Source organism: Zonotrichia albicollis, chromosome 1 (genome assembly GCF_047830755.1).
Source record: "Zonotrichia albicollis isolate bZonAlb1 chromosome 1, bZonAlb1.hap1, whole genome shotgun sequence".
Lineage (NCBI taxonomy): Eukaryota > Metazoa > Chordata > Aves > Passeriformes > Passerellidae > Zonotrichia > Zonotrichia albicollis.
In genome coordinates, this window is record NC_133819.1 from 102708631 (window position 1) to 102733280 (window position 24650).

Sequence of the window (24650 nt, forward strand, 5' to 3'; positions counted from 1 at the left end):
TTGGAGAGTAATTGCTGAATGAGAAATAACACAAGTGCTGCTACACTCCTTTGCAAACTCATGCACATAGACCAGGACTTCAACTGCAGATGCTGCCTCAGTCCTGTCTCTGCTCTGAGACTTCCTCTGGTAATGTTGGTCATCTGCAGAAGTACAGTTTCAACAGAACAAGTCAGGGAGGCTTTTTATGCCATTCCCATTCTTCGGTCACTGGGAATGGTACAGGCTTTAACATAGCAGCTTCAGTTTTGTGCACATTTTTGGAATATTGATGCCCCTTTCAGTTTCTTTGAGCAGAAAGAGGGTGGGTGATTCTTCTTGTTAGTGTGATCAGCCAGAGGTCTGAAACCAAATAAGTAAATGAATTATTTTAAGGTAGAGCTCATTGTAGCCTGTGTCAGGAAGAGGGCAATAATTAAAATTAGCAGTTTTAGGAAAAAAGTAAGAGATGTGGTGCACTCAATATTTCCCCCTGTATGCAGTGTCAGTGCAGCCTCATTTTGAGCACTGTGTTCAATTGTTGACCCCACAATTCAAGAAGGATGCTAAAGTCCTTTTGGGAAGAGGGCAACAAAGCTGGTGGAAGGGCTGGAAGGCACGTCCTGAGAGGAGTGTCTGAGGACTTCGGCCTTGTCAGCCAGTCAAAGGCATGAGGACAATTCATTTAATAAGATGCTTTAACTTTTGGTCAGCCCTAAAGTGGTCAGGAAGCTGGACAAGAAGATCGCTGTAAGACCTCTTCAACTGAGCTATTTTGTTCTATTATTTTCTGATTTACTTGGAGACATAGATTTTCAAGAGAGAGAACTGTGGAAGGAGGTCAATCAATCTAGGAAATGTTAGCAGTACACAGTATGCCTGTTTTCATTCTGATATTTCTCTGCCACAGGGGTGTTATATTGGCTGCACATTTATGACAGAATTCCCAAATCACATGATCACAGCTTGTAATCTTTTTTCTGTGACACTAGTGGTTAAACAAACAAAAGGGCTTAATAAGGTGCCCAGGTGAGCCTTAGATAAAACTAGGGAGACAAATAAGAGATCATGAATCTCAGGGATGTAAATCAAATAGGTAAATTTACTTTCTGCTATCTGCAGCATATGTGCAGTCAGCGGCACAATGAGATTAAAGGAAAATGAAGTCTGAAGTAGAACAGGATTATTTTTAATAATTTAACAAGAAAATTATTAATTTCTACCACGCTGAAAGCAAAAGCTAAAAAATGTGTGATTATTACTGTGCCATTTCTTACAGCATGCTACAGTAGTCTAGGTACTTTGTAGTGACATGAGGTTACTCTTCTTTTTGCAGAGTAAGAGATGCTGACAAATAAGGAAGTATCATGGAATAGAAGGAAGGAAATGATGACAGAGCAGTCTTTGCTTGAGGTTTCATCATTACTGTTAAATTGGGTACCCCAGATATGTCCTCACTGCTAACTGGAGGAGAAGAATTCTCTCTGCTTGGACAATTTCCATGTAGAATCCTTGTGCCTCTGAAACCTGTCCTTGTGTCGTGTTGATCTGATGGTCTGGGCTGCCTCAGCACCGGCAAAAGGCCTTCTTAGAAGTTGTGTCCATTCAGGATGAATCTTATTTATCCAACTGTTTGTGTTCAGTTTTCAGGCTGCTCATTTCCTACCACCTCTTGTGCTTATTTTCTTTTCCGTTAATTTCAGCTAACTTTTCTCATGCCATTCAACCTAGGGATTCAAGGAAAAGGAACATCTGATAGAAGATATTTTATGGCCTGTGCTGTTTGAGCACTGGAGTTGTGAGACTGTTGTCAGTGTTGTTCTTGGCACAGCCCAGCCTCCTGCAATACAGTGGTGCTGGGAGCAGTGTGCTGGTAAACCCACCAGCAGCACAATGTGAGCCAGTCTTTGTTTTAATCTGGAGAGCAATCAGCATTGCAATCAGCATCCAAAAAACTCTCTAGGATGCATGCTTAACAGTTTGGCTTTGTGTTTTATTTTGTTTTTGTTGGGTTTTGTTCGTGAGTAAATCATGTGAGATCTCAAGGAGAGACTGGCACATGAAACAGAAGGGAGTCTGTGGCTGGTGGAGCAGGAACACACTGAGTGCTGGGTCTGACCAGCCTGCTGCAGTGTGCTCACTCCCGGCACCCAGCCAGCCTGGAGCCCTTCCCTTCAGCTCCTTTTTGCCCAGTTTGGATCTGAGCAATCCTGGTTTGTCCAATGCTAAGACAAGGTAAGAGCCTCCCACACTGGCAAAACACTACCACAGTTGCCTCCTGTACCTGAGAAAGGCCTTTGGTGGCCACACATCCAGCCATTGAGCAGATGACATCAAGCAGTGCAGGGGACTAGTCCTCTCCCCTCCTACATGGATGTGGGGTGTTTGCCACCCAGAGATTGTGTTATAGGCTCCATTTACAGAAAAACTAGAAGCAACATCTAATGGCATTGGGAGATTTAGTTTGCCACTGATTTCTACTCCACTTCTTTTTTGATTGACACTGTAGCAATGAACAAAGTGCACCAGTGGGATGAATCAGGATGTTTCATTTGGCCAGTTTTAATGGAAGTCAGCAGAGGGGTGAGGAGAGATATTGTACACATGCCTCTGATGGCTGGAGCCTGCTTCCAGCAATGTCCATGTGCTCTTGCTTCTAAACCACTGGGATTTTCAGGCAGGTGGTGATGAGGAAGGTTAGATGTTGCTTTCTGTCCTGTCATGCTTGATGCTGTGAAGAGAAAGATGGGCATGTCCAGAGCAGGCAGGGCGGACTGGGAGCTGTTTCATAAGGAGGAATTGAGGGTGAATGGTCCCATCCCAGCAAACAGTCACTTGGATGATTTTAAATTAGGAATGCATCTTGTGGGACAGAAGGGTCTCCTATGCAAACACTAAAGTGCAGTGGGCACTCCAGATTGAACCACTGGTAGTTGTGTGCTTTTGCTCTGTATTGGAGATAATTTGGGCTTGTAAAATGACAGTAATTTGCAATGTTGGTTGCTGTAATTGAGGGAAATATTATTCCCTCCTCATCTGCAGCTGACTGGAAAATCTAGATGTGTCTTTTACTTTCTGTGAGAATGTTATATGCTGGCAACAGAATGAAATTAAATGTAGTTTGAAGTGATGATCTGTTCATGCTCCAACTAGAGTATGAAAACTGTGGAGAGAGGGAGAAAATATGTTTTGAAATAATCAGAATGTCAGCCTGCTTCAGATTGTCAGCACTTTCTTTTGCTCAGGACTATTGTGGAACATATGGATATCTGTATGCCTTTATGTAAACACTTTGCTGCCAGTTACCAAATATTTATGAGCATTATGGGCAAATTTAACTGGGAATGTTTTGCAGAGATCAATGAATACTGAATTAGTGCTTAAGCTAAATCCTTACACAATGAGTGCATAAGCAAGAAGTCTGTGTGAGAAGCGTTCAAAGTGGAAACAGAGAGTTTCTTTGAAGATTTAAGATCAAAAATCACTTATACTTGAGGTGTTCTTAGGTCTCTTCTGCTCACTTTGGCTCTGCCTCCATCTAGGATCACATTCCCATTTTTGACCTGAAATAATTTGTGTAGTGGATGGACTTGTCATTTCCACCGCTGTGCAGTGGGGCTGGCACGCAGAGCGCCATGGGTGTGGAGGGGATTTTGTTCCCTTCCTCTTGGCTGTGCAGCCTGAGTCCTGCTCCACATTTGGAGCTGTGGGACACAGGCAAAGCGAGCTGAGTGTTGTGCTGTCATGAGTCTGGCAGTGGTGCAGCTGAGTGCTTTGCATGATAGCTGAAAATCCCTGCTGAAGTTTAAATCTTCTGTGCGCTGCCCTGAGCAAGCTGGAACTTGCCCTTTGTTAGAAGATCAATGAACAAAAAGAAACAATAGTGCTTTAGAAAGAGAAGAATTGCCACAAATCAATGTTTTACTTGTTGCACATATCCATAATTTCTTAATGTTGAATGTTTTATGCAAGCAACGAGGCACCAAAATCTTGGCGGTGTACATTTAGTTTCAAATAGCTGCTTGCTCTCTCTGCAAAGCGGTGTTTGGAAAGCAAATGTTTGGTTAATACGTGGTTAAGCACTTCTGCAATACAGAGTGTGTTCTTCATTGCAAGGTATCTTTCCTGAAAAAGCAAAGTGTACTTTTGGGTTTTGAATCCGTGCAGACATAGTTTGTAAGCAGTGATTTAGATTTTGCAAATACTTCAGGAGCCCTTTGAACTTGTATGTTGGGTAGGTCAGTGCATGCTAAATATTTTTATAAGTAGTTTTCTATGCATTTTTGCTTCCCTCTTCCTCCCACGCGTTTACTTTGCACGACCAATATTCTCTGAAAATGCAACTTCAGGTATTTTGGGTAAAACACATGCCATGCTCTGCATGAACTGAAAGGGCCATCATATTTAGGCAGTGCAGGAGAGAGAGAGAGCATACACAGCACTGCGGATGTTAATATTTCAAAGTTTGTATTTTGTTTTTGTGTTATAATTTATTTTCAATTTGTTGCTGAGCAAGGAGATGACTAAGGGCAGATCTACCAGCGCTCAGCAGCTTGTCAACCTTACCCACGGTGCAGGTTTGCCCTGAACATGCTGGCAAGGTTGCCATGTGAACCAACATCATAGAAAACTTGTATTTTGAGCTAGCAGGGACAAGTATGGCACCATGAATATAAACTCTGTGCATCCTGTGTTCACTGAAGTGTTGTGGCTCAGACAGGGTCTGCAATCCTTAGATTCAGATAAGGAAAGTGGGAATTTCCCAGGAGAGTAAATATCAGATCAGACATTTCATCCTTATTTCAGACTGAGAGAGGATAAGGAGCCTCTTTAACTAGCTCCTAGCTGCAGCTATTCCCAACACCCTCTTCCAGCAGCAAGGATCAGCAGGCACATCTCTAAGGCCATCTGGTTAGTAGCCTTTGGTACCCTTGAAGTTTCCACTATTTTTGGATCAGAGAGGATACTGATGATAAACAAATGAGTCATTCACAGTACTGCATAGCACCTGTGAAATACTGCCAGTCCATGTTTCCAGGGGTCCATGCTTATGGTTCTTGGGCCTGTTTTACTTCCAAACTTAATGACTACAGTTGCAGATGAAGCCCATGGGAATTCAGCTGTAAGCATTTACAGAGGTGCATTAATTATCCTGAAATATTACATCCAATTAGGAATATCAGATGTTTCACAGTCACCAAACAGATGAATGGAAATTATTTGCATCTATGCATCTCTTTCTTAGTTTATCACTTGCCAGCTGTTAATACAGTATTGCCTCTTTTGTTGTATTAAATTAAATAGGAAGTAAAGAGATGCTATAGAAAACCCCTGGAGGGACAAGAGGAAAGATGTGTGCATGTATGGAAAGATGTAGTGTGTAGTATGTAAGACTTTTGATAACTTTTTTAAGCTGCAATAAAAAATAACCTTTATAATACTTTGTTTACCTGGTATCCAATACAAAATCAAGCTTTTTTACAGTTCTTTAATCTAGAAGCAATCTTATTTATTGTCTAACATAAGCTTAACATTGTGATACATTGCTGATGCTGAATTAATTTTAATTCTGTTTGAGAAAGACTGGTTGTTCTTTCCCATTTTTGTTTATTTGTAACAAAATAGTAAATATTTAAATTTGAAGACTGTTAGTATTAATTTTATATGTGGACTATTTTTACATTATGCAGGGTGTCTCACATGTGTGTTACTATATATTTTACTTTTTTAAATTGAAAACATTGGAGTTCTAAATCTAATATAAGAGTTCTGCTGCCTTTCTGGTTTTATTCTGTAAATCTGAAATAAAGAGGAAGTTAGAGTGTCTGCCATCCTAAAGAAGTGAAATCAGGCCAGGTTTGGCAGTATTAACACTTCACTGTTCACCAAAGCTTTGTACATTCAGTAGGAGTTGAATGATTTTTATTTGTGAATAGCAGTTTTTCTAGAAAGGCAAAAAGTGAAAATTTTATTTTCAGAAAACAGAAATGCTGATTTCTACAGCTCCAAACAAGAATGTAATGTTTCATTATGATGACATTTGGTTGACTACCAGTAAGTGTACATGAAGTAAGGCAATGGTTCTAATGTGTGTGTCCACAGCTATCTCTATTCTCAATGCAGCTAAAGTAGGAAATTTTGCTCAGTTTCTTGAGCAGCAGAGAAATACAGGAATAGACCACAGTCGCACTGTCCTAGGAAAATTCTGTAAATGCACAGAAAATAGATGAACCCTTTGTAAAGTAGTAAGTTTAAAGTATTTAGCTGAAATCAGCAGGGGAACACACTGTCTGATGAGGAAACTGCCATATTAGGAGTATGTTGATATGATAAAACACTTTCACATATTGACAGAAAAGTAGATTAAGTCCCTTTTGTCCTACAGAAGTTATTTTTGTTACAGAGGAACTCTTGCAGCCCTAACTGTAGCAGTCCCTTCTCTAAAAAATTGTGTGCAGTTTGATTTCTTTGGTCCAGGGAAAGTAACAAACCATTTCAAAGCCCTAATCCGTTGTGTGTCTGTATGTATGTGTCTGTGTGTGTGTCCATGCTGTTTTCTTCTGCATCCTGTAAGAAAGAAGGAAAAACTAAAGCTGTCACTTACTGTAATTATACTGCAGAATACGTTTCTGGCTGAATTATAAGCTTCAGTCACTGCTATCTATTACAACTAGAGCTGCCCTGTAGGTAAATGATTTCATTTAAGTGAATAAATTAGCTGTAGATCAAAGACTATGACCAATTCATTGAACACCATGAGATTCTTGCAGGGATTAAAAAAAAAAGCTGTTGTTGTAGGGGATCTGAATAGGTTTCCTGTTCTTCTGTTTAACTTGGTAGTTTAAAAGCCTCTTTTGGGGGAAAGAGCACAATGTATAGACTGTTATCAAATGCAAAATATGACCATGTGTGAAAGCGCAAATAAAGTGAGAAATGTTTGTGGAATGATGGCAGTATTTGCCATTCTTTTTTGTATTGCCAGAGATAACAAGTGGGAATAACTGATTTTTGTTTTAGCTTTTGCTGTGAAAAAGTGGGGAGCAAATTACTTGGGGTTGAATGAAGCAGTTTATTATTCTGCTTTACAGGAGAATATACATTTCTCTACTTTCAAGCGATCTTTTGTTTCCTTTTTAATTATCACACCAAGGTCAATTTGTTTTCCTTTTCATGGGGAAGTGGGGACAGCATACATTTACAACTGGTTTTGCTGAATAAACTATTCATGTGCAGAATTTTTCCCCACCCCGTGGTTAGGTATCACTGTTCAGTCTCTCTGTTGCTAGCCTGAGCTGTGCGTTACATCTCTCACAACAGCACACTAAATGATTTATTTTGAAAGATCAGAAGCACTTGGTTTGGAAAGAAATGTGAGCTGCACCAGGGGCAGGGCTCCCGCAGGGGTCTCCCCTCGCTCTGGGGAGCGGGATATGCAAAGGAATACCCAGCATGGCTCCTTGGGAGTACAATGTGAGGAAGGAGAGCCTGGTGCAACGAAGAAGCGCTGGTACTTGAAGGCTGCCACTTTTTAATTTGTACACATGTGAGTGGTTGAATCTGAAGGACTTCAGAAGTGAAGCAAAATTAATTTTTGATTTTCAATTAGTTAAATATCCAGATCTGTATAAAGAAAACAAATCCCTTACAGAAGTGATGCCTTAAATTTTAGCTTTCATATATTTTAGATTCTGTACTGCATTAGTGTGTGACTCTGAACTTCATAACAAGTGCTAGCAAGTTCTCTTCACAGGGTAGTTAGACAAAACAATCCTTTTCCAGCCTGAGAATCAAGGACACCACTGCAGCTTTAGGCTCAAGACGTACAAACAACAGTGAATTGAGGAGAGCCATCTGGGACAAAGGGACTTCATAACCTGAAGCTGTAATTGGATAATTGACCCCAATATGTAAATGGACCGAAATGTATAAAAGTGTCTAAATTAGTGACTGGTCATGCATCTTGCATCCATCTTGGATCTGTCTTGGGCAGAGCCACAGCCGGGCTCTTGAACTGCCCAAGGTGTATCCTTTGAAGGCCTTTTAATAAATACCTACTTTATTCCTTTAACTCTGCCTAGCCTCTGTTCCAGGTCAGCCTCTTTAGGCATCACAATGGTTAGGATTATTGAAAAAAGTTCATTAACATTATTATGAAACCCATGTACACTGGCCATGCTCTCATAGGCCAGTTGACTCTACAGCATGCTGTCCTGGGACCAGTGGCACAAGAAACAAGCAAGCAGTCCAGCAGGGATTTTGCCATCTAACTCTTTTGCAAATCTTTCAATTACTTTTTTTTTTTCTCTGTTTCAGAACAACTGAAAGCCATTAGAAAAATATTTTCAAGCTACTTAGGTGCCATACAGTGCATGACCATTCAGGGTTAAGCTGTTGAAATAAACATTAAAGCCAGCTTTCTGATCACTTACCTTATTCCCACTTTGAGCATATGTTATTTTGCAAGATACACATTAGTGGAAAAGCTGGGTCAGCAGAGCAGCAGTGATGGAAATGTTGGATTTGATCGTGGGTGTATGAGCAGACCCACACAGTTCTTGACAGTGGTTGTATTGTAATCACACTGGAGACTTTTTTGATACTCCAGGCCTGCATTTTATCACAGCAGTTGCAGGTAACTCCTTCCCAAAGTTTATTTTAGGCTTCAAAGCTGCAATGAAGAAATGCCAGAGGTGAACTCTTTCTTTGCATCTGTAAAACAACCTGTTAGGTTTTCTACCAGTTCAGGCTGTGAAGACCTAGTGCACTCAGCCATGCCCAAGGCACTATACAGATGGTTCACCTGTCCTCAGAACTGATTACAGATTTAAAGCCCTGTAAAAAAATTAAATAAATTGGAGCTGCATATTTAACACCCCTTAACTTCACGCTTTCAATTAATTATGATTATATCCTCTAATTAATAATTGTGAGTTTAATATGTGCATTCAGCAGCTTAATAAAAACTTTGTTGTGCCACTAAACCTAAATCCAGGCTCTCCTTTTTAACAGTGAACCAAATTCAGACACCACATCCAAATCCAAAAAGTTGTATTTCCTCGTATAAGCAATTAAATCTGCACAATGAAACAGTGCAATCTTTTTCCTACATAAAAATCATGCCTTACAAACCTTTCAGAGCAGAAGCAAGGCTTCTTTGGCAGGGATTGAACCCATCAATTAGAATTTAAATATTTGTACTTAAATACCCCAAAAGGTATCAGTAAACATAATAAAACATGTTAAAATATTTAAGACTTTCTGGTTATTCCTCTGTGTGCTAGGAAGAAGGATTAGGGCTTACTTAAGAGTGGACATTCTCATCTTTGGTGGACCTGGATATTGTTGTCTTTGCAAGGAATGCTGGTAAAAGGATTGTGCTTCATACAGATGGATTTTCTAGGTATTCAGCTGAAATCTTGCTCTTGAATTTGGAGGTTACTCCTGTATTGCTCTCAAAAAATTGATTCAGAATTATAATCAAAATGCTAAGTATCACTAAAATAAGAGTGTGCAAGCTCCCAGCAAAAAATCACTTATTCTTTACTTCTGGAGAGCAAAAATATCTGTCTGTCTGGAGTGCCTCAATCATCTTTATATTTCCCATACTGCAAAGATTTGTTATTACTGATGGTTTGGGGTTTTTTCCTTGCCTTGAGCTTACTTTCTGTTCCCGTTGAAAATGCCATTAAAAATAACAAATGTTTCTCTTTTTTTTGTTATTTTTTTCGTCCCGTATACAGTGTGAAAGGAGCAGATGCTGGGAATGTGATCAGACTATTTGTACCAGATATTGGGATGTTCATTGCTAGCCTGACAATATGGCTCATCTGCCGCAACGTGTTCCAGAAGCCGGTAACCGAGGACGCAGCACAGTGCAACATGCAGTTTGAAAATGAGGAGATGGTATCAAATACACATTTCTATCTGTATGGCTTTTAGTGAGCTTTGTTCCTGTGTTCTGAAGTGGTTTCATGAGTGCTGGCTATGTTAAGTAGTAAACTTTCTTTCCGGAAATGAAATGATTGGTTTTAAAGTGGAAAAATCTAAAGTTATTATGTTGAGAAAACAAAGCAGAATATGAAAAGCAGTAGATATGCTACAAGATTTTTCAAATAATGTTGAGTAAAAAAACAATCATGACAGTCCATCACAAATTGTTCTTCACCAGAGCTGCTGGTTAAATCTGACAAGGTTGTTTTGCTACATGCAGTTCTCAGTTTCTTAGATAGCATTCCTATTTCCAAATTTCTTATCCAAGTACAACAGCAGCATCTGAGTGATTATCAGAAATTACTCTTAAAGAATAGAAGAGAGACTGTTTGTTAAGTTCGTGGAAGGAGTTATCTAAAACTTTGGTTATACTGAGTGAGATTGAGAATGATTTGGCTTAGCTGGAAGTGTTGATGTGTTTTCTATGTCTTTTACTAGTGGGGAGAAGAGTAGCAGAGATACTGAATGCAGAAAAATCCACAGAAAGAGGAAAACAATTTTGTAATATAAAAAGCCACAGTGGGAATTTGGGGCAGGGTGCAGAGAAATTCCTGCTACTAATCTTAACATGTTTTTTATCAGACTGTCTAGCATGGCTTGGGGCTCATTTTCTGTCTTCTTTTACATATGGGTGGAATGTTTTTTCTTTACTCTCAAAGCACCATTTTTAGGGGAGACAATTTCAACTTGCTCATTTCAAATAGAAACTGAACTTTGAAGTGAGTGAAATATTTAGGGGGATCAGTTGCCCATTTTGGTGCCACTATATAGAGTAAAAAGAGGCCTCCCTGCATGTTGCCAGGTTGTCTGGATTGTGGCAGTGCCAGAAACTGGTCAAGTTTCTAGCACATGAGAGATCAATATCAGGGCTGTGCTTTATACTCAGTTGCAGTTGGAATTCTTATGGGCTCTCCTGGCAGCTGTGGATTGCCTGAAGGTTGCAGCTTTTTAACAGCACATTGGAGGATATGAAGGGTTTGGTTTGATGTGCCTTTGCAAAGCTTTGTGTCTCCTGGAACATGGTTTTATCAGCTTTAAATCTGCTTTATCACTGAAGCTGTGCAAAATGGATTTTGCAGCAGGCTAGAACCTTGGGCTATACCCAGAAAAAGAAAGAAGTGTGGCTTATTAGCATGGTTTGTGTTCAGCTCTCCTCTTAAACAAGTTCTATTTTACCAAAGCAAGCTCCAACAGACTTCTTTGGTGCTCTTGATCTTCTGAAGAGAAACTATTCACAAGCACAAAACAGGAGTAATCTGATGGCAGGAACTCAAAGATGGACATAGTTTGGTTCCTCTGAAACCAGATGATGATGTTTAGATAGTCATTGTTTCTTTGGTTCAGAGGTGAGCCTGAGACTGGGGTCTGGGTCAAAGGGAGGTCAGTGTCCTGGGGAGGATGGGTGCTGGCTCAATAGCCATTTCCCTCCAGTGCAAGAGAAAAACTGAGCTAACAAACCCTAACTGCATAGCACAGAGTGTAGCTTTATATCAGGCTGGTCCTGGACTGGCTACTTCCAATGCCAAGGCAAGAGTATTTCTTAAGGGAAGAAGGAGGGAGAGAAGAAACATGAATACTGGGCAAATAGAAATATGTGTAAATATGTTTTTTTTTCTTCACATCAAAACCCAGTGAATATTATTTATGTTCTGTAAACTGCATATATTGCAGAATATTTAGTGAACACAGCAGCTGTGTTTAGATTTAGCGACACCAAAGCTCTATCACAGGCATTTTTTTAAAAAAGGAGATAACATTTTCTGTTATGTGAGGGGATCCCTAGTACTTTAAGGAATTCTGCCCTTCACAGCCAAAATGATGAATTTGCATCAGAGTAATCTGGTAGCTTTTTAAAGATTGAGTTAAATGGAGATTGGAAATACCTATTAAATATTAATACCTATTAAAAATGTTTTTCCAAACTTCAGTTTTCTCTTTCTAGGTGTCTGCACATAACATCCTGGAATCATTTCTGCTAGTTAGGAAGAGGAGGCAGAAGCAGCTGAATCTGCAAGGAATATGTATTTGGCAGGACTGACTGAAAGGAACCTAATGCATATGGAGATCAGGCCACTGAATGTCTGAATTTGGGAGAATGTTGGCATAGTCTAAAATGAGTCCAAACTGTGTAGTTTTCACATAATTTTCAATTCTTTCTTGGTAGAGTACACTGGAAAAGGGAAGACTTAGTAAGTGATCAGTTCTTTGAATTCTGCCTGAGCTGACTGATGCCTGTAGTTCTGTGTTGGGGCAGCTCATTACTGAGGCTGTAACTCCACTGAATTAGAAAACACAAACTGAGTTGCAGCAGCAATTGTACTACAAAAAGACACTTCAGAAGAAATGCTGAACTTGGTATTGTGCCTCCAAGAGAAATAGTTCTGGGTTTGTTAGACCAGTCCTGTAGGTAATTCTAGAGTTGAAGAGCTGCTCCTGAGAATTCCTGCCACCAGCCCTCAGAAATTTGTGGTAGGAGATTTTTTTAAGATTCCATCAGCTGATTTAAATAGCCTTAGCAGAGCCTTTAGAGAGGTAACTTTTGAGGTTGATAGATGCCTAGCCACAGATGGTTCTATAAATCAAGTACTTCCAAGCCAAAGAAGTGTCTTGCAGCTTTACCTTCTTGCATTAAATTATTTACATTGAATGATTCCCAGGCCTCTTTGCTTTGTAGGAGAGTGAAATACTATCAAAGTAGGCTTAATTAAAAAAGAAAGGTTAATCTATTTGCTCCTTCCATCATTTCTGTAGAGGAAAGCCTGTTAAATAATTAGTTTAATACTGCTATAATTAACCTTTTCAAAGGACTGTGTGAGCCCATCACATTTTTGTTGATATATGGGCATGTTGTAAAAATGCCTCCAGTTGAGCAGCTGTATTTTGGCATGGCAGTAGCCTTGAGAAACCAGCCATGATGGATCAGATTGCTTTTGGATTGAGATGCAATTCAAAACAAGAAAAAGTATCAGAATCCAAATAAAGAACAACAAGGATTTGTTGAAAAATGGATGTCTTTCTCCATTACACTGCATCCAACTTTAAGGGAAACAGATCTCCATCAGAAAAGTTTATTCTACAGAATAGAACTGAGGGAGGAAGCTCTAAGGCTGTGAGACTCTCAATTATTTGTAAGTAACGCTATCCCAGGAATAAGCAGAGTGTGGTTTTAATTAACAGTGAGTCATGGAGTGGGAAGGTCTGCCAGATACCAGGCTGCAGTCCAACTCATTACCACCCCTAAATGGTTGCACACTTGGAGCAAACGTGTCTGCAAGCCCTTTTTATTAGGGCCCAGAAAATTTAAAGCAGGTGAATTCAGTTGGAGACAGGCCGGGGTTGCAAATGCTGAAAAGCACAATGCCAGTCACAAGGTGTGAAAGGTGGAAGAAAATAAGAAACAACAGTTAACTCCCAGCTGCAGCTGAAGGCACGCCATTTTTGATTTGGAGCAGATGGCAGTTTGTGTGCCAAAATGCAAATACAGTATATACAGTCTGATTGGTATGAGAAAGGAAGGAGCCTTTTCTTGAGACTGTGGATGAATTGCTTGATGTTTCAAGTGACAGTGGCAGGAAGGAAAACCCTTCTGCAATTGCACAACTTAAACTTTAAAAGAGGTGTTGATAGTTGAAAAAACCCTGTTGTAGTCTTCAATGCAGCTTGCTCGTAAAGCACTTGCTGTCTTGCCCATTGAAGCTCGTTTCTCATGCATGATGTCCTAGAAAGAAAACAGGACCATTAGGTCCTGACTTTGTCTCATAAGCAAGATTGGTCCCAGAGCTACCACCCACCCTTTTTTCTGCAGCAGTCAGAGATTTGTTTGGGATCTCAAAAGAGAATAAAAAAAGAAAAAAAAAGTAAGTAGAGTATTTTTTTTTAATGAACTAAAGTTTGAGAAGGATGTGAGGAGAGTCATTTGGCCTGGAGTCAAAATACTGGGCTGGAATCATGAGGACCATCATGGTTCTCACTTTGCCACGAACTTGGTTTGTGTCCTCAAGTCTATTACTTCATCTGTGTCTCAGCTCCTGTGTCCCTGGGCACACAGAAGCACTAAAAATGTTCCCCAGCTTTGTCCATCTAAACAGTGACAGGTTATTTGTCTTCCACATGCATTGAAAATGTAGTGCATTGAGAGCTCTCACTTGCTCCAGGTCCCCAAGTGTAACTGCAGTACATTCCAGACAGGACAGAACAGACAGGCTCTGAGAACTGCCCATGTCCCATGCCTTGTCCAAGGACTTTCTAGCATAGGAATTAAACTTTTAGACCAGTATCCTTATCCTGAAAGTAGCTGGTACCTGCTGGATAAGGACAACAGCATGAAAGTAGCTGGTACCTGCTGGATAAGGACAACAGCAAATAAGAAAATATCTTTCTGCAATATTACAGTTTATCCCGGTCTTTCCTCATGTGAGAATGACTTTAATCCTAAAGCATGTGGTTTCAAATCCCTTCCAAAAAAAGGTTGTTTATAATTATAGCTACTCTGAATAATCTTGTTAAACATATAATTACCCAGACTCTTATAAAATCTCATTAATTTCTGGGCTTCAGTGGTATCATGAAGCAAGGGCTTTCACAATTTAATAAGTGCTCTTTGATTTTATTTTGAGTTTAACACTATTTAATTTTATGGAAGATCCCTTGTATTACATGTAATAAATTAGAGTGAGATGGTGTAAGGGAAATCAAATGTATTTACTATCTTCTATATTTGACATTTAAAGGCTAAGCAATCTCTGGGGTTTTTTTAAAATTTCTTCTGTCATTTTAATTACTTTTTTTTTCTGAACAAACTATAGTTCTGCAATATTCTTTTGAGATGCAGGGATTATCAGTTCCTCAGCATTTCAGGCAAGGTCTTACTGTTGATTTAAATGATAATATTATGACAGTGATTATTAGGTTCAGAGATTTTAGGATTAAGCAATTCTACCAGCATATCACCTACCTGAATGTCCTGCATGAGTGAAGTTAACAGTTTACAGTGGTGCCCATGACCCTGTCTACAGGACCACCCCATTTTTCTTGAAGCCTGTGATGGATATATTTCTTCTTAGATGATTTATTGCTTTGTGTTTGTGCCTTAATGTAATTAGATTTTACCGGTATCAAACATTCACCTGACTTGGCTAGTGGTCATTGACATGGGATGTTTTGGCCCTGATTTCTCTAAACATCTTCTTTCAATATGCAACTCCTCTTTCAATATTTGCTTCTCTTCTAAGATAGAAAATAATTGCTATTGTGGGAAATATTATGGAAAAAGAACTTCTTAGAGAGGGTCGGAATGTTTTGACTTCTTTGAGCTTCCTGATGATACCTCTATTATTTTTCATCTTTTATCTTCTTGTTGCCCATATCAAGCACAGTACTAGCTTACTCTTTTAAATTGGTTATTAATGTTTCTCTGATTCTGACCTCTGGAGAACTGGTCAAACCCACTTGGTCTTTGTGTGCTTTGAACATGGTATAAACAGGATCTTAAACTTTTTTTTTTCCTGCTGTTTTAAGAGTAGATGAGGTTCCCTTATCTCTTTGCTTGTGATGTTTGTAGTGGTGAAGTTTGCCAGACCTTACACAGCTGCCTCCCTCAGTAACAATTCTAATGCATCTCATCTTAACAAGGGTCAAAAGTTTACAAGTTACATTAGCTCCTTGGTTTGATGCACATGTCTTTAGATAAGTCTTAACACAAATATGTAATTACACTACAGCAGGCTGCAGCTACATGATGTTACATAGTGCAATGTGTTACTGAAGGCTGTCAGCCTGCTGGACTGGAAACTTCGGTGTGCACCTGTCCTGTTCTGGGCAGAAACACAACAGGATGCAATTCTTCTTGTGGCAGCTCTTCACTCACAGTTACTCACAGCTCTCCCTTCCAATTTTTGAGATACAGATTTATTAACAAAGAGCTTAAAATCCTGGAATACTACTGCATTTGGACAGCCTAAGTGATGAGCCTAAGTGATGAATAACACAGCAGGAGAAGGAATCTCTTGACTCACGGAATTCAGTCTGCTGTTACTGCAGGCAGATATATCACACAATTAATTCCCTCTGGAAGGTAGAAAGCACCATCTTGAAAACAGGGCAGTTTCCCTTCATCTCATTGTTTCAGAAATGACCCTGTTCTTTAATTTTGCTTTTCTGGTTAGAAAACATCTGATTTATATTGCACATATATAGCTGCATGATAACCTTTTTATTTCTGCTCTTTTACTTCAGTATAATATTTCCTTCTCTAGAATTAATTCCTCTGATTGGGAGAAAAAACTCACATCTTTCTCTAAAGGTTGCTCTGCAAGACAGGGGGCAAGTGACTTTGGATCCTCTTGAAGATTAGACATCACATTCTCCTATTCATCCCAGTAGTCTGAGGTTCTTCAGGGTGGTACTGGAGAAGTATCCAAGTCACTCTGGTTTGCAAACAACCACAGCACCATGGTTGGGTATTTATTCTTCTTCTTAGCAAGATGCATACTGGTACAGTAGGTGTATTTCTTGGGCCAGGAATTACTCCATGTAGGTGCTGTGCATACCTGCTCTAGCTCAGTTAACTGCCTTGTGCCTTGTAGTCATAACCCAACTCTTCCCATTTCCTTTTCACTAAAAAAGAAGTGTTTCATTGTCTCAGGCCAAACCACTAAACTCTGCCTGTGAGTTTTCCTCTCTTTTGCATTTGGCTTCTGTGCCTGACAACCTTCAGAAGTTGAGATGTGAAACTGTATTTCAATATTGGCCCAGTGAGTTGTGTGCTGAAATCACTCAGTGTTTGCTCAGGTGCAGTGGGCACTTTGGGATGTGAAATAATCTCTGGTTCTCTCAGTACAATATCTATTGTATACAGGATTTAATGAGTTGCCTTCCTGTTGTCCTGATTCTGAACAGTGCTTGTCTTTATTAATTTATTTTGAATTTCCTTTGACTCGCTAAATGCTTCTGTCCTTATGTGCTTCCAGTAAATAGCTGATCCTTTTTTTTTTTTTTTTTTTTTTTTGCAGTGAGTTACTCTTTCCCACAGTAGATTTTACTGTGGAGGTGTATGTATGGCATTTATTACTGCAAACACACTCAAAGTCTGAAAGTTATTTCTGATCTACATCTGTCTTTCTGTTTGGGCCTTGAACCCAAGCTTTAGCACTCTTAAGATGTACCAGTGATAAACTTTTTCAGTAAGATCTCTGTGACTTAAAGTTAATTTATTATTTTCTTTTCAGTGATTCAGCTGAGTAATATAAATTATTAAAATAAAGTCTTTCAATTCCAACATGCATCTATCTCATTAATGTCACACCTTCCAAAATGTCCCACACTTGATTAGTTCAGCTCATTTAGCAGGGCCTTCCCCTGAGGTTACAGTTTCCTTTTTCTATCCCAGCTTGCAGCCCACAGCCTCCCCTCCATGCCCAGCCCATGTTTAGATGACCTTAACCCATGTTAAGATGACCTTAAGGAAGATACTCTTGCTAAGCAGCCCCATCTCTGTAGGAATCAAGTTCAGTGGCATGTGGGAATAATTTATGTGGAAATGTTTGAATCCATTCTGTGGCAGGAAAAGCAAGGACATCCGCTTCTCACATGCTGATGCTTTCAGAACAGTGGAGATCTATGCTTTCTTGCAAAATTGAAAATTCAATAAATGATTGTGTTAACATGGTTTAGTATTGACCGCAGGTTGAAACTGCCGTCATTTATATCACATTAAGGGCTTGCAGTTCCTTTGATGGTAAAAAAAGTAGCAGTTCAGTTTCTTTTCCAGTTTTTTTGTTCACAGCTGGGTCTGTCTAAGGATTATTGTGTTAGTTTGATTATTTTTTCTTATTCACTTACATATGTGATGCTTCTAAAAGCACGTAAGTAATTAATTCCTATTGCTGCAGCTATCTTATATTTGAAGATAAATGTTGAAGATCTTTTTTAAGGGGGAAAGAGGACTTTTAGAGCAAACTTATTGGTAGGAATTCAGTCATGTTATGATAGGTTGAATACAGTAGCTAAGTGACTATGGAGGCAATTGAACTAAGTGTGAGAGGAGAGAGCCTATTTCTATTGTTCTGCTGGTAAATTTGAATCTAATATCTTTTCTCAGATAATTCCTAAACCAAGCTGTTCATTACAGGGTTTTTTTGAAATGGGAAGTTCAGAAACCTGGACCTAGTGGTTTTAATAGACTTAGATGTGTAACAAATCATATCTGTCTTACTCTTTCACAGGTATGGAATAAAAATCTCTGATTAGGGGCAAAGAAGTAGTTGTAGGTGGTGATATCTTGAGAGAATCACACTTTAACAGTGGCAATGTCAGCAGGATGGTGTGACTGTGAGTCCCAGGGCACACAAACTATGAGACAGCATGAAGACAATCCAGCCCCGTTGAGAGAATCTGGTGTGGCTGTCAGCAGCAGGGGTTAGAAGTCTGTGCTGAGGCCTGGAATGCTACAGCTAGAAAAGTGTAACATTCCCTCTTTTCTCTGTTTCCTGATACTGGCTGGGAGTGTCAAAATACTGAAAAGAGGCTATTTGTACAGCATTTATGAGCCAAGTACAATGAAGAAGCACCTGAACACCCACAGGAACTTACTCTTGTGAGCTTAGCAGTGCATGCTTGAGAGGTCCCAATAATTATTGCAATGTATTCAGCAGGATGGGAGTTTGGAGGCTTGCATCCCCTTAGGTGTAATAATTCTGGCTAATTAAATTTTCTTGCTGTCAGTATTTGAGTTTTTTAAGGGTTTCATTTGTGTCCCCTCTAGAATTGAAAAGTCAATAAATGACCAAATTTGTGTTTACAGATACAATGCTATTAAAAGTAGGTACAAAGCAAGGAGTGCTCTGAAGCAAAAATGGGGTTTAGGTTAGAGTTAAGGCTTCCTGTTAGTAAATACATCTCTGGGACTAGAGGATATCTCTGTGCAGTAGTGTTTATACTGTACCAGATGAAACATTTAAAAGTTGGATGTTGAAAAAGCAGCCCCCAAAGTAGCTAATGGACATTCTGGCCTGGCCACAAGAGCAGCTGCCATAGCTGCCACAGGAGCTGTACTGTTTCCTTGCCTGTTCTCTATCTCAGTTTGGCAGTTTAAAAAAGTGTTGTACAATAAATACTCCAGGGACTTCCACATGATTGCTAAAAAACCTAAACTGTATTTAGTTTGTTTATAAAAAGTCCTGAGGCCCTGCTCTACAGAGCAAGGGTCATGGAAACACATGTTTATGGCTTCACAAATGCTCTATACTCCTTGAATGGAGAAGTTTATTTGATTTAATCAGCATCCACAGGGATCCTGTAATTGCATAATAGGTAATTTATTATGGAAGTAAAAGTATTTTTCTAACTGTAGCCTATGTAGCATGGGTTTGTAGCTTTAGACTAATCCACATAGTAAAAAAGAGCTTTGCAAAGCAGTCTGACTGAAGTAATGGTGTTCTGTGATGAGCACACACTTGTATGGCTTTTTAATCATCAGAAAGTGTTAAAACAACAAGCACATTATCACCATGTTGGATGTGAAAACTGTTCACTGTTTGCTTGCCTTCTGCAATTGGAAGTGCTCAATGTGAGAAAATGGAAAGCCAGCCCAGATGATCCAGTTAGAGGGCAGAGAATACGAGAGTAGGGAATCCAAAGTTTGTCTTTTTGACATACACTGGAACATGGCCTTCCATCTACTTCATCAAAGGAACACGGCCTTTCATCCTGGATACTGAATTAAAAGCAGATATGTTTGTTTTTTTTAAAAAAGAGAGTAAAATCAAACCTAGAGCTGTTTAACTGTCATCGTTTTTGCCTGTAATAGCCATCAACTGTGTCATGAAACGAGGCAATTCTTGCACAGCCATATCATTGATAATCTGGCTGGCCTGAAAAGCTGCAAACCAGCATGTATCTGTTCTGAGAAAGCTTCTGGGACTCCATGTGATGGTTGTTGTTAATCATCCCATTTGTCAGCTTGTCTTAAACTGAGGAGAGCCATTGAAGAACTCCAACTCCCAGCAGACTTTTGCAGTTTTAGAGGGAAAACTTGGGAAATCAGTTTGGTATTTCCTGAGGTTCAGAACGCTGAAGTTTTCTTTCCAACATCTGATGACCTCAGGAACACCAGAAGTAGGTTGTTCTGCATTTCCTGCAAATCTTTGTGACATCTTAATTTTCTTGCTGAACTTGGAATTCGTGTTTTCATATCTAAATAAAAGCTAAAAACCAAGGAACATTAACTTCTTTGGTAACTCATGGACACTGAAGCTTTTAGCTATGCTTAAAGTGTAGAAGCCTGAATCCATGGAAACTTCAGACCATCATCTCCTCAGCTTCAGTCATATCCTGGTCCATTGAAATATCCTCTTCCCTAGTGCTTCTCCCTGGGTATGCTGTGTCATACATGTCAGGACATGTGCTTAACTCTCACGGAAAAATGTAGCCTAAATGTTCTTTAGATTAATGAAGCAAGATTAAATGGCCTGGTAAAGCTAAAAAGTTATGCTCCTAGATACGACATAAAATACAAAGATCTCTTTTGTGGAGATTTTGAGGTGTGAATTTGGGCATTTGACACCTGACGTTAGGTACGCAGGTAGGGATGAGAGACAGAAAAGTATATCAAGTTCCACATTTCATTGGGATGTTTTTTCTGGTTTCCTTACTTCTGTGTTCTCCTTTTTATTTTATTATTTGAAGGCATTTTGTGTTTTCCTCCAATTTATACTTTTAAATATTTTGATTATTTTCATATTCCCCACAGAAGCATTTTCTGCTTGTTTGCAGAATGTTTTATTATTGTCTTTTGTGACTCTTCAGGCTTTTATTTCCTGTTCCTGCCTATGTATAATTCATAGCAATCAGCAATTTTAAGCTGTAATAAATATATGAATCCTGTCATTATGTTTAACATAATGTTCAAAGACAGATGAATACGGATGGCCTTCCATGAAATAATTTATTTATTTGGATTCCTATATATTTTTAAAGTGAATGTATGTCTTAATGTGTATTGTCTTCAGCAAGCTGAAGGCACAAGCTGAAGAAACAAAGGTCTCCTTCACACAGATCTATGTTTAGGATGTGTGCCACTTCAAAACCTTTAAATGTCCATCAGTCCCACTCATTCTCTTTCTTTGGGATATGGATGCTATTGAAGGTTTCACTGTTCACTGGTTATATTAAGCTCAAGGCACAGAGCACGAGAAGCAGGATTGGACCCAAAAGGACTAGATGAAGAACATGTTAATCTAGTATTTATGACACAATCAAAAAGATATGTAGCATTTGCCCTTTGTTTAACTTCCTCACTGAAACAACTCTGGTGGAAGTTAGGGCAGAAAGTATTGCTGTACCTACTATCAGCATTCTTTCTGAATATTTAATGTTTCCTATCCTTGGGATAGGAGCTCAGATATGAGCAGCAGTGATGAACACACAGAAAGCCTCTTTGTGCTGCATGGCTTGAAATGGAAATGTAGGTTTCCCAGATCAGCCCTCTATATTTATTGCATATTTTGTTGTCTGTGAAATAGATTCTTTAAAACAAGCAGGTTTGTTTAGAGGTTGGTTTGTTTGTTTGCTTGTTTGTTTTCCTGAACGTTCACAACAGTGTTAATGCTCTGAATTAAGAGGAGAATGCTGGCAACAATCTTAGAGGTGAAATGAAGGAGTGAAGCCATCTACAGGGAATTTTGTTCTTCTGGGAATCCACGTAATGTTACAGAAGAATTTGGTTAAGTAGGCTGAGAGTTCATCTGTTCCTACTGCAGTCTTATCTGTCAGTGTGGAATGTTTTCTGCCGAAGGTCACCAACACATATAAACTCGCTATTCGGATGAAAAATACTAATAATCTCTCCTTTTAAATCTCTCTTTAAATTTCACACACAGAGATATGGTTTGGCTAGAACTAGTGTTAGCTAATACAAGTCTAAATTACTGCCAAAAAAGCTATTCTATATTACACCAAATGAGAACCTGGCTCAAAACTCTTACTTTTTTTTTTTTTTTAAATATGCCCCTACATTTCCATGAATGACTAATTTTTCCATAAATTGTGTCTTTGTGTGGGCCTCTTGCTAATTCTGCAGGTTCTCACCGTGGGTTGATGATTTAGTCTGCATCACTCAATAGTTGTATATGTCTTCTGGTCTCCAAGATACGATGGAGACTTGATGGTGAAGGCCACTGCCAAATCCTAACAAACTGCTCAAGTATGATGGGCCTTTCCACGTTTCCTTCTTTTCTGTTTTCCATTGTAGTTCTAAGTCACTGGTCTCATTACCCCTGTAAAATTGTTGTAGTTCACTTAAGATTTCACTATGTCTCTCCTGCTCACATTTTTACCTTTTCTTTCACCATCAGTTGATCTCCACATTTCTCACTCTCTCCCCAAGCATCTGCTTAGTCTCTTATTTCTCTCCCAAGCTACCCTTTTGTCATCAATGAGTTATCTGTCCATTCATTTCAACCCTCGTTGCCCTGTTCCAGATCACTCCTACTTGCTCCATTCTAGGTTTTGCCTTTAGAGAAAGGGCTGATGGAAAATGGGTTTGGAAAGGGTTTGGTATTGAGCAATATCAACCCAGAAATTACAGTTTTTGGAGCTTATAACTGAAACCTTTGAGGCAAAGAGGAGTTTAAGAGATATTAGATAGCAAGATGCTTATCTTTCTAAGAATGCTGAACTAATCAAACCAAATTTCATGTGTAAATGAGCAAGCAGCCTGTTGTGCAGCCTTTCCCAGAGACCACCTTTAATAACCTTTTGAGACATCTCTGAAGTGGGAGCCGTCGATGTACATCTCTATCTTCAGTATGTCTTTCTTATGTCTCAGTACTTGGCATAGTCAAAGATTGTCAGAAGACTTCATTGTTAAATAATATATGCGTGGGTTTTAATTTCAGATTACTTTGTCTCTCTCTCTGTGTTTTTGCATTCTATTTTTTTTTCTTTCCTTCCTTCTCCTTTAGGCTGTAAGAGAAAAATTAGAGCCAGATGATGCTTTGATGTATGAAGAAGATCTGGATGACGATGACTGTGGAGAAGCAGAATTTGAGGAGACCATGAAATTAAAACTGCTGCGTAGAATTGCATTCCTAGCATCCAAACTGAGGGAGTTTATTGGCAATATGATAATCACCACTGGAAAAGTTGTTGTTACAATTTTACTTGGTTCAGCAGGTTGGTGTGTTTGAAAAATTTCCTTAGGAGCCCATTAGATTCTGCATTTAACAAATGAGTTTTCAGCACTTTGGCACCTGCGGGAGTAACAATGGAAATTTTTAAGGGAAAAGAAATTGCTGCTGATTTTATTAAATTAACTCTTTGGCAAGTATTGGAATATGCTGAGTTGCTTAATTTCTTTTTGTGCTGACACTGTGTGGCCCTGCCATTCCATTTATGATTTTCACAGTTGCTGTTATAACCAAATGGTGAATGGGAGTCATATTATAGATGACTAGATATATATTGTGTGTGTGTAATGTAAATACATACGTTATACATGTGTGTGTATATATATATATATATATATATACACACATGTATATATTTACATTAAAGTGAATTCATAGGTTTGCTTTCATCCCTTCTAAGTGTAAAAAGGAACTGTATTCACATAGCCTTTAAAAAAAATTGTTTGTTTGACCATGTTGTGTGTAAAAAGAGCGATAAGCAGCCTTCCTTTTGTTTTTTTTTTATTTAGTTGGTAAGAGTAGTTGTTTTGATGTTGATATATAGCCTACCTTTTTATAAGGCATTTGATTTAATACCACAAAATCAGCTACACCCAGAAAAGAAGTGTACAAAATTACTATAGGTTGTAACTAAATTCAAAATTAAATCATGGAATTGTAGATTAGCGTTTACCTGCCAACTCACATGTTTGAATGGAGTGATTACATATAAAGGTTACAACTTAACATATGAGTTGTCAGTATATGAAGTATAAAACAACAATACAAAAAAGTTTGATATTGAATGGTGAGATTGGAGGTGTGGCTGTTTTAGTAAGGCAGGTTCTTTCCTTAAGCAAGAGTGCTAAACAGCCTTCCATGTAGCCAAATGGAAAGTAATACATCTAAAAACAGAAAAAATATATGGGCTACCATGGAGCCTGACACCAGGGATGAGAGATGTCATAAAAAAAACCACCCAAATAAAGAAATTCAAAAAGCCTAATGCCACTCTACATAGGAGAACATCATCCATGTTCAATGGGAAGCAGAATGATTGTGCAGCAGTGGCAGGGGGCAGTTTCTTCTGAATGGTGATGGGCATGTTGCCTGTGGAGCTCCAACGCAAAGCAAGAAGTGGGAAGTGTTCAAAGTAGAGTTACAAAAAGTACTTGAGGTCTGAGAAGCCTGTACTCCAGAGAGAGACCTTGAGCTTTATAAGTTAAATACTTCCCTACTTACCGTGCCAAAAAGATGAAGGGTGACTTGACTGCAGCCTGAAAGAACTGACAAAGATACAAAGTGCTTCCATTTTTTAAGGTATCTCATCTAGTAGAATTGATAATAGGAGCCAACAGTTAAATGGTAAATCTAGGCAGTTTCAGGCTAGAAATAAATTTTGTATTTTTCGCAGCCAGAGTAACTGGCCATAATAAATAACTTATTTTAGTATATCATGTATTCTTATTCTCCAGAAGTGTTGGAATAAAGACAAAGCGTCTCTTTGTAAGAAGAAAA

At 38.9% G+C, this 24650-nt stretch overlaps 1 protein-coding gene across 12 annotated transcripts in view; it reads left to right on the forward strand.

Annotated features, from left to right (window-relative positions):
* Positions 1 to 24650, forward strand: part of PIEZO2 (piezo type mechanosensitive ion channel component 2) — a 286911-nt gene that overhangs the window by 145596 nt on the left and 116665 nt on the right. For all 12 annotated transcript variants that reach the window (XM_074548447.1, XM_074548409.1, XM_074548364.1 and 9 more), the window contains exons 5-6: positions 9720 to 9882; positions 22929 to 23139. In XM_074548447.1, coding sequence (XP_074404548.1) covers positions 9720 to 9882; positions 22929 to 23139 — 374 coding nt within the window. The remainder of the gene's footprint in view (positions 1 to 9719; positions 9883 to 22928; positions 23140 to 24650) is intronic.